The following is a 9,877-nucleotide window of genomic DNA, read 5'->3' on the forward strand; positions in this document are numbered from 1 at the left end:
TGATTTGACCTATTTCTAGGTCCTGAACCTTAACCTCGGCCTCTCCCCCTACGGGATACTTGTGGAGTTCCCATCTGCCGGGTGTCAGCGACTGGGTTGATATCCTCATATGCCAATGTAGTAACGGCGTTAAGAGTGGTGGTGGAAAGTGCTTGTCTAGAACTCTCATTACCAGCTTGGTTTATTTGGTAGTCCATCAAATGGGAGGTCAGCCCTCTGTCTTTGAGGAGGTGGGAGGCCTCTACTTGCCCTATTTCTATGCTCAATCAAATCTTTATTGATGATCTCCCGTCTCATCATCTTGAGTAGGGCATCATAGGTGGTGGGGTCTTGGTTTTGCACGTCCCTCCAGAACATGGTGTTCATGTTCAGACCTTCTTTCAATGCAGATAACGCCTCACGGTCAATGACTTGCACACAATATGTCATCTCATCGGTGAAGCGTGATAGGAAGCTCTTTAGGGACTCCCCATGTGCCTATCTCATGCCTTGGAGACGTTGGATGGAGGCCCCTCCCTCTTTACTTACAACAAACCTCTTCAAGAAGGTCGTCTTGAATTCTGGCCAACTTCTTATGCCCCCAGCTGGTAACCTACTATACCAAATTTCAGCTGCTCCGCTAAGTGTTAAGTGGAAAGCTCTGCATTTCACAGCTGGGGTGGCGTCCCTTAGGCTCATGTGAGTTTTGTAAGCATTCAGGTGCTTCTCTGGGTCGCCTCTTCCGTCATACTTTGGTATCTTTGGCATAACATAGTGGTTCGAGACCTGGGCGCTCCTTAGTTCCCTTGAGAATGGCAGGTTTTCATCGTCATCGTCCAAGTCACAGGACCTCTGCTGCTCATCTAAATCGTTTTCATCGGCCTCATACCTTGATTGTTGGGGAGATGTTCTTTCCTCCTTTGGCGCCTATTTCTAGGCAGAGCAGCACAAGGGGTATTTTCATGCCTTTCTTCCAGCTGTTAAGGCATTGGAGGTGGAGGCTGTGGCCTTGTCCAAAGCTCGTGATGTTGTTGTTGTCTGAGCCTCGGTTCAGCAGGGCTAATTCTGTCAAATACACTGCCTGACCTCCTATGTCTTTGCTCTTACTCATACGGAGGTGAGAAGTTATCATGGTTCAAAGGGACCTCGGTGGGTCGGCCAGAAGCGTAGTTGGAGGAAACATTAACTTCTACTTCCCTTTCAAATGGGCTTCTACCTCGGCTATAGTCCGGCGAGGTAGCCCTACAGCTTTGAACTTCATCTTCTTGCTGGTATTGTCCTTGAGGGGCTTATGGAGGAATAGAGAAGCCTCCCTGGCCCTACATTTGGGCCATGAGTTCCCTCATAGTCATGTTTTGGCTAGCAATGTCCCTCATATTAGCTACTATGGCGCCATTTCTCTTGACAGCCGGGCCGTCACACGCATTCCACCTCTTCTGTAGTTGTGGTGGGGTCTATGTCGAGCTGCTGGAGGGGGCATATCAGCATTTTCTCTTACCCTCTTGGGGGTGTATCTTCGTTTGAACTCATTTTCTTTGCGTCTTACCCTTCAGATTTTTGCTATGTTGTAGAACTTCCTCTTGTTCTTTTTCAAGAACAAATCCTTTTTCAAGGGGGATACCCAAATGCTCCTCTTTAATAAACTTTCACCACAAAGTTGTTCGTGGTTATGGTATGGTTTCTCAAATACGGCGCCAATCTATTGACCCTAGAATATGTTGCCAACAGATGCCGGACCCACTCGCACACACATAAGCGAAAGTCCAACACGCAAAGATACGTGGACGGTCTAAAACAGACAGATCAAGGGCGTGGGAGTAACTCAATTGCACGGGACGAGAACGTTAGAAATCCGGTGAGATGTTGGTAAACCGACTGTACAATAATTACCAATGGATATTTGTAAATATGTAAACTCGTATTGTATTGCAAGATAATAAGAAAGAGAGAGTTGAGTAAAGTATGGTTTATTGTACTGATTCTTGCATTAGCCTCTGTATGGGGTACATGGGGGAGTATTTATAATGTCACAAGTTAGATCGTGACCTTTGGTTCGGGGTACATGTGGCCTCATCCGGTTAATTTAGATGTCAAATTGTAGGCATCAGCCGTACCTAGCCTGCTATGCATTTATTGATTGGCAGAGTCGCCTCTATTAATAACAAGACTTAGCATTTACACTCATGACAAACGTCCTGTCAATCATTCTAGTAAGATCTTTGTGCAGAGAATCTCTTGGGAGAAGTGTCTATAGAAGATGCTGCTTTGTGATTCGTAAGCTGCTACCTCGATTACAGAGCTTCGGCCAACAGGGCCTCGTCCACCTTCAAAGGGTCTTGGCATATGGGCTTCGAAACCCCTCAAGAGGCAATGATAGATGAGCCTCGGTATATATGGGCCTAAGCTTTTGTGAACCTCGATTTGTGGGCCTCGGCTATGCAAATCACCTCAACTTGAGTGTCACGTGGTTCAGCATGAGTTGGCTATGGGCCCCAATGGGTTACTCAAGTGTGCGAACACGTAACACTTGTAAATAGAAAATGAGAAATATTTGCTTATAATTATATTTTTAACAAAACAATATAGTATTTTTTTTCACCAATTTTTTCACCTTCCCGTATCACAATCTCCGAGCCTCTTCTACTCGCTATTAATGTTAAGCATATTAATTTTTGGTTTGTAGTTTGTAGTTTGTACCAAGTCTTTTTTTTTTTTCCAAACCAAACTTAAAACTTTTAGTGTGTCTTTGGTTAAAAATGCATAGTATAATAGACATTTTTAAAAATTAAAAAATATTAGTATAATTAAAATGACACGCGTTAAAAAAAAATAAAAACAAAAAAAAAGCGGGCTCTTCTTACTTTTGATTCGATACAATCTAAGAATATTTTCTTTTCCGTTCCACCATTCCTAGCAAAGGAAGGAATGGAGTAAGTATGCAAAAGCCTCTTTTAGCTATTCAGATGGTTTAGTCTTGCTAAGTTTGGAAAATCTAAAGAGCGACTAGCCATGAAGCTTACCTAAGGTTTCCGTCAAAGGGGCACTTTATTTTCATTTAATTTTACCCCAAAAAGTAGACAGTACGAATTCGATGAATTCACATTTTGGTTAAACTCCAATATAACAAGTCTAACTATCGAACCCCTGCAATATTCTTGTGTAACTCCTAGATTATGGATAATGGGGAAAAAATAAAATGGTAAAGAATTGAAGAAAATGGAGTTGAAGATGACGGGGGTCAAAAATTGTGCTCTTATGATTTTCTTTTAAATTCTTTATTTCGTGCTGTGTCAATAAAATTTTACGGACTTGACTGAAATATAATAAGTTGGCTCCTGTCGAATTCGGTTCCATCACTCCATATGGAAAATGATTCGATATGTAGAATTTTTACTCATGCAGTTTAATCCAATTCTCACCATGTTTACCCTAGTTTTCATGGCATTTGAAAGTTACTCGTCATTATTTCTTTCTCGACAAAGTGTAATTGCAATTTAACGCGAATATTTTCAGAATGTTACGGCCTTAACTTTCACCAGCTACATGACACAGCAAAAGCATTTTACTAGAATGCTGTAGAGTTCGACAAAATCAACAGTAGCACAAAAGTTGCACCAAAATATGCAGATATATCATGCTTTTAGCATATGAGTTCACTATATTCATACCAGCATAATAAAGTGTCCCCATTTTCCAAGTTAATTCTCAAAAGACTTCATGGGATCTTTAGGATCAATCTCGGCTATAAGTGGAAGATCAACTGGTAGAGTCTCCAGACTTAGGCCTGCTCCCTTTAGTCCGAGGATTATTTCCTCAAATACAACTCTTTGGCCACCTTTATTCAGATGCAAACCATCTCTGCAATTCAATACAGAAATGGAGATTATATTTTCTGAAGATCATCTGTCTTTGCAGATGAAATTAGCATACTGAGAAGTGAGAACCGGAAATTTCTGGAAAATTATATCAATCAAACATATTTAATTGATAATTCCCAAGAAAACAAGTTCCAGGCAATTCAATTCACTAGAATTAGTTTTCTTTCCACCCAAATTTCATTTTTGCAATAAAACGGGCCTTTAGTTCTTGGCAGGATAAGGTATAAAGATCACCTTGAAAATTTGGAGCCAACGAAGAAGATGAAATTTTGTTTTAGGAAATTTCTTGAGAAAAGAGTGGACGTACTACTTGACGAATTTGAAGAGAGTCAAGAAAATTGACACAACTGCCCAGTCGAATAATAATGAGAAGCGAGAGAATTATTACATGAAAGGAGTATCTATTTTAATGTACCATGATTTATATAGGAAATAATGCCAAATAATATACTCTGCTAGAGATTACAATCATATGAATGAAACAAAAGTACCTTAGATAAGCTTTTTGCCAGCCAGGAACCTGCTGCATTTTAGTCCAAAGATCCACAGCCGGAATTCCACATTCCGCAGCAACTGCAAGGCAGGCTTTGGCATACCTGCCAGCAGCCTCATTTGTTCTCTCAGGTAGACCTGATTCGTTCTCGACAAATGGATTCCTGCATTTTCTCTAACTAAGCATATGTTTGGCAAGTGTATATAAACCGTTTATAAACGATCGACAAAGGGTCAAATCAAATTTTATCCACACGTTTTATGGGATCCACAGTTATTGCCCACTTGTCCACTACTTATTTCTATGTGATTATAAACAAAACCATTTATAAACACTTCATAAACAAGCTCTAAACTTCAACACTAATTAATAACTGCAAACCGAACATGTACAAATGAACAATCTATAAAATTTCAAACGCTAAGAATTAATATGAATAACTGCACAGGGAAGAAATTTACTGAAGACGTCCATCTTCATCAATTGGAGGAGGCGTGATTAGGAGAATACGAACAGAAGGCCATCGTTTCTGAATGTCACCAAAATAGAAAATATATAAGACAAAGCATCCCATCAGAAGCAAAGTGAACTCAAATTAATGAATCAGGGTATTTTTATGTAGGTGTAGGTTGTGAAATTGCCCCAAATTGAAAATATTTTCAATAGTGTATTCAATCACAGATCTTTAGTCAGGATAAACATCAGTAACCAATTCATAAAATCTATTGAATATCAGAATTTCCAGCCATGAAAAGTGTAATAATAACTTATTGTTATCGAGCAGAGCAAAATACAATTAAAATGATGATAAGAAAACACGAATTCAATCAAGAGAGCAGGATGATGCGAATCAAACTTCACATTGGAGCATAAATCTTGAACCATCATGCCGAGGCTTGGCAATAAAGAAACTAGGCACGGTGGAAAAAAAATAAAAAAAAATCCAGCTTATCAAACTACACATATGAGCAGGTTACTGTCATAAAGGCAAAGTTGCCTGGTATGAATCCTTCTTTAACATGAAGGCATGATAACTAATCGAAATTGAGCTTTCATATGAAATCCACGAGACTGAAGTCAATCGAAGCATTGGACTTCAAAAGGAAATGATTGATGAATGTCATGCCAGTAGACAGACTTGTGGGTTACAAAATAAAAGTTTCGAGGGTCAAATCCATCTTCTTCCAGTCCTACGAACTGATATTATCCTAAACCAACTAAGCCACTATTTAGTTCGATACAACACAGTGTGTATATTTGTTTTCTGCTCATGCATTCAAGTATTGAACCAACAAACCCCCTGCCCCACAACAAAAAAATAAAAATGAAAAAATATCATTTTGGAGTAATCAGTTCATGATTTATAAAAGGGAAATGATCTAATGGGCACTGGTGCTTAGTTTATATTAAGTACCGATAACATATTACAACAATTAATTAGTGAATTATTAAATCCATGAAACCTACCATTAACTTACTTATCAATCAAATGACGTGTCATGTCATCGGTGCTCAACACAAGCTAAGCACTGGTGTCCATTAGATCATTTTCCATATATAAAATATCATCATCCCATAGGACCAACTATATAATCTTCTACATTTTACACTACACTAAATGGATATACAGATAAGCAGTAACACAAGGAAACATGAAGAAATTGAGTGGAGAATATTAAGTACCTAATTAAGATAAACAGGGGGAAAGAGAAAAGATAACTTAATAAATTTAGTGATAATCCTTGAGTAACTAGTGCTTTTGCATAACCAATATTTTCACTCCTGGCTAGAATTTGTCTGCTCATCCAGGGCCACATTGGCCCTGGATTTCTAGCAAAGCTGTCCTGGCTATTGCCATGTAACATACCATAGTAATTTTCTTTTCCAAAGTTAATGTCCTTTACGATTCTATCTTGGTCCATCGCCTTCAAGTAGAGTAGGATATATCAGTAGCATGATAAGCACACATTCTGAAAAGCTATTTGAGGCTAACGACTAGAGGTTTTCTTTAAACATCTCGAAGCTTATGCATTGACTAACATTTCAAGACTCACACCTCAATACGAGGCTTATGCCTAAAAGATAAACCTCAGGCCAGCTAAGGTGTGCACTCGTTTTTCCTATCTTTTTTGAAGTTTTAAATATTGTCCCCAATTTTATTGATTTTTTTTTTATTTTTTTTAACTTCCTAGAGTTTTCGGTTTTACATTTTTTATTTCCAAGGAGAAGGGATCATTGCTAGTGGAGGATATTGAGAAAGAAGAGGTTAGAAAGATCCCCTCAAAAGCTTGTGCTCTGCCTCGATGCACAACATTCATTTTTTTTGCAGTAGAGATCATAAATTGTGTGAAGTGCAATGCATGAATGCAAGAAAATCACATCAAAACCTCACAATATCAGAAAGCAAAGGCTGATTTTAATGAAATGACAGGCACTCCATGCATTGTACAATTTGACAGCAAATGAATTGAAAAAATATAGCTAAGTGGCAAACAATAATAGCGACTACTGGGCCTCTTGCATACTTGATAGTTGCATGTGCACTTTTCTTGCACGAACTTACTAAGGCCCACCAGTGCTATAGGACCCAACGGCACCACAAACATTGCCCATTTCATCATACTAGAGAGCATGCGCAACAAAAAAATAAAAATGATTCATAAAAGGGACATTCCTGAATTGATTAACCCCATTTTTGTAAGAGAAATATATTTTGGAATAGTGGGGTTTTTGCATAATGTATGATTAAAATATAAGGAAGTTTTGATTTGCGCGTAAAATTATTTTAGTAGAGAATGTTTGATTGAAAATGAATTTTAAAAAAAATGGGAACCAAACATAAGCTAAAATTAAATTTTCAGAATGAAATCAAATCATACCAGCAAAATGAGATCAACAAGGGACATCTAAGACTTAAGAGCCCCATTTGGCAGAGCTTTTGTTTCTTGTTCCACACAAAAATATTTTAAAAAATTATTCAAAAATGTTTAAAAATCAGCTTCTTGATCTCAAAAACAGCATTAGCTTTTCAAAATTCCAACCAAACAGCCTTTAAACTTTTCTACAAGAAATGTATTGTCCTATTTTCCCCTATAGGTACACCTAAAGTAATATGCTATTCGCAGTCGACGAATTTAATATTCGGCCTACTTGGCATCTAATATGTAATTGTTTCATTTTTTAATTATTAAAATCATGATACATAGGATGCGGACTACCATCATTCAGACAATGAATAGCATTATTTTCGCACTTAGGCCCCATTTGGTAGGGATTTTTTACCCCAAAAAATTGATTTTTTGACCGTTATTTTACTATTCAAGCCGTAATTTTTGACTTCTTCTCTCACATGTGGACCCCATTTTTCTTCTAACGGTCAAAAAATCAATTCTCAAAATTTCTACCAAACGGGGCCTTAATATGTAAAAGAAAAAAGAAAGTTTGAATTTTGCTATTTGTACCGGACGCCCTCATAGGAGGGAGGGGCCTTCGTCCAATTAAAAAAAAAAAAAAAAAAAAAGCGTGACCCACTGAGCCTCTTGTGTGAGTGGCTTGTAAACCGACGTGTTGAACCATGCAGGCACGGAGTGCGTGGGTGAAGCGTGTAAGCGTGTACACGTGTGGGGATTTAACTACCTTGAGAAAGGCGATAATGGCGTGGAGATTCTTCCTGTACTCGTCAACAGACACGTGTTGGAAGCTACTGCATCTATCTGGAAGGCAAGCATCATTTGCGCCGAAGAACACCGTCACTGCCATCGGCACACCGCCTCTCTCCGGCGGTGGAAACACCTTCTCCACCACCTTAAGAGCCCATCTCGTATTGTACCCGCTATACCCCCTTAACACCACATCCATCTAATTCGTTCATCAATACAAACAAATCAACAAATTATATATAAAAAAAATTATCACAATTTTGTGTGTATACATGCATATATTACCGTGCGAGAGAAGTGATTTGCAAGAGAAGATCCCCAGCCGCCATCGGTAAAGGATTCTTCAGTGATAGAGTCTCCAAAAAGGTAAATCCTTGGTCTCATTTTTCTCACTATTTTTTTTATTTTTTGGAGTTCCACTATACACAATACAGTTTATATGAAAATGGCAACAAATAAAAAATAAAACTTCTGAAATTTCAATCTGATTGCCCTCGTAACACAGTACACATGCAGAGATTAATTAAATGCCGAAACTCAGAAAGCTACAAGGCATTGGCTGCTAAAGAGCATTGACGTGCCCGAAAATATTATAGTTTATATATATATGTAGAGAGAGAGAGTCATCACTTCATGACTTCATGTTGAGGAATGGCTTTGCAGTGAAGGGAGGTTCCAACAAGACTGGTTTTTGGTGAATATTAAAGGCTATTGATTGAATAGAAAAGTTCATTATTGCCCAAAAATAATATTTATAGAAAATGTAGAAATCGAGAAAAAAGGGTGCGCTGACAGTGACGACAGAGTGACAGACCCAATTCATCACTGCATTAAATTCACCGCAGTATAACCCACCGTATGGCCACGATTGGGCCGCCGCCCTTTCTTTTCTAATTGATGAGACGGCGATCGGAAGTAAAAACAGGGTTCCACCAGATTATTCACATGGTGGTATTCACATGGTGGGCTCCATGTAAATGATAAAATAATGCCAAAAAATTATCCCTCCGCCCCCATGTTGTGTGCAGCCAATATCTGTACAAAGGCTTCTATAAGTGTAGCATCTCCCGTAAAAATAACCAAACCTTGCCAAGCTATCAGTAAGGATTTGACACCCTCGGCCTACTCACAATACGACCCCGTTTGGTAGTCATTTTTTTCAAAATGTATTTTTCTCTCTTCTTTTCAACTACATATTTTTTATTAAAATATTATTATGTGTAAATCAAAAAAATTTCTTATTTTTCAACCACATATTTCACATCAATTTACTATTCTAAAATACATTTTTATATAAAAATACCTATCAAACACCCTTTAAAGAGTGGTAAAGAATTTTTTTTTATCTTTTTTAATTCATATGGATCTCACTTGAATTCTAAAGGTTAAACCCTAACCTTAAGGTCCCCCACCACCCCTGCCCTGGAGTATCGTGAGGGAGGTAAATCGCAGGTTATGCCTCCAAGGGTACAGGGTGAAAGACTACTTGTACACTTGAATTCTAACACTTGTGAGAGGATGTCAACCTATATGTCAAATATTTTCTATCAATCAAATCAATTCAATAAAATTAGAGAGATTAATGAACTAATGTTCCAACGATTTCTCCAAGAAGCATCAATTATAGGGTTAAGTTTNGTCCCCCACCACCCCTGCCCTGGAGTATCGTGAGGGAGGTAAATCGCAGGTTATGCCTCCAAGGGTACAGGGTGAAAGACTACTTGTACACTTGAATTCTAACACTTGTGAGAGGATGTCAACCTATATGTCAAATATTTTCTATCAATCAAATCAATTCAATAAAATTAGAGAGATTAATGAACTAATGTTCCAACGATTTCTCCAAGAAGCATCAATTATAGGGTTAA

The 9,877-nt window shown here is 38.2% G+C and overlaps 2 protein-coding genes across 2 annotated transcripts in view; one reads left to right on the forward strand and one right to left on the reverse strand.

Annotated features, from left to right (window-relative positions):
- Nucleotides 1–3,472: 3,472 nt before the first annotated feature.
- LOC111370512 (GDSL esterase/lipase At5g45920-like) lies at nt 3,473–9,008 on the reverse strand. The gene is made up of 5 exons (XM_022992231.1): nt 8,295–9,008; nt 7,987–8,208; nt 4,812–4,879; nt 4,349–4,513; nt 3,473–3,837 (listed from the first exon to the last, which is right to left on the reverse strand). The coding sequence occupies exons 1-5, from the start codon at nt 8,391–8,393 to the stop codon at nt 3,678–3,680; spliced, it is 714 nt and encodes a 237-aa protein (XP_022847999.1). The 5' UTR covers nt 8,394–9,008; the 3' UTR covers nt 3,473–3,677.
- Nucleotides 8,907–9,877, forward strand: part of LOC111370058 — a 2,693-nt gene continuing 1,722 nt past the window's right edge. Inside the window, exon 1 of the mRNA XM_022991767.1 lies at nt 8,907–8,982. Coding sequence (XP_022847535.1) covers nt 8,907–8,982 — 76 coding nt within the window. The remainder of the gene's footprint in view (nt 8,983–9,877) is intronic.

Source organism: Olea europaea, chromosome 21, assembly GCF_002742605.1.
Source record: "Olea europaea var. sylvestris chromosome 21, O_europaea_v1, whole genome shotgun sequence".
Taxonomy (NCBI): domain Eukaryota; kingdom Viridiplantae; phylum Streptophyta; class Magnoliopsida; order Lamiales; family Oleaceae; genus Olea; species Olea europaea.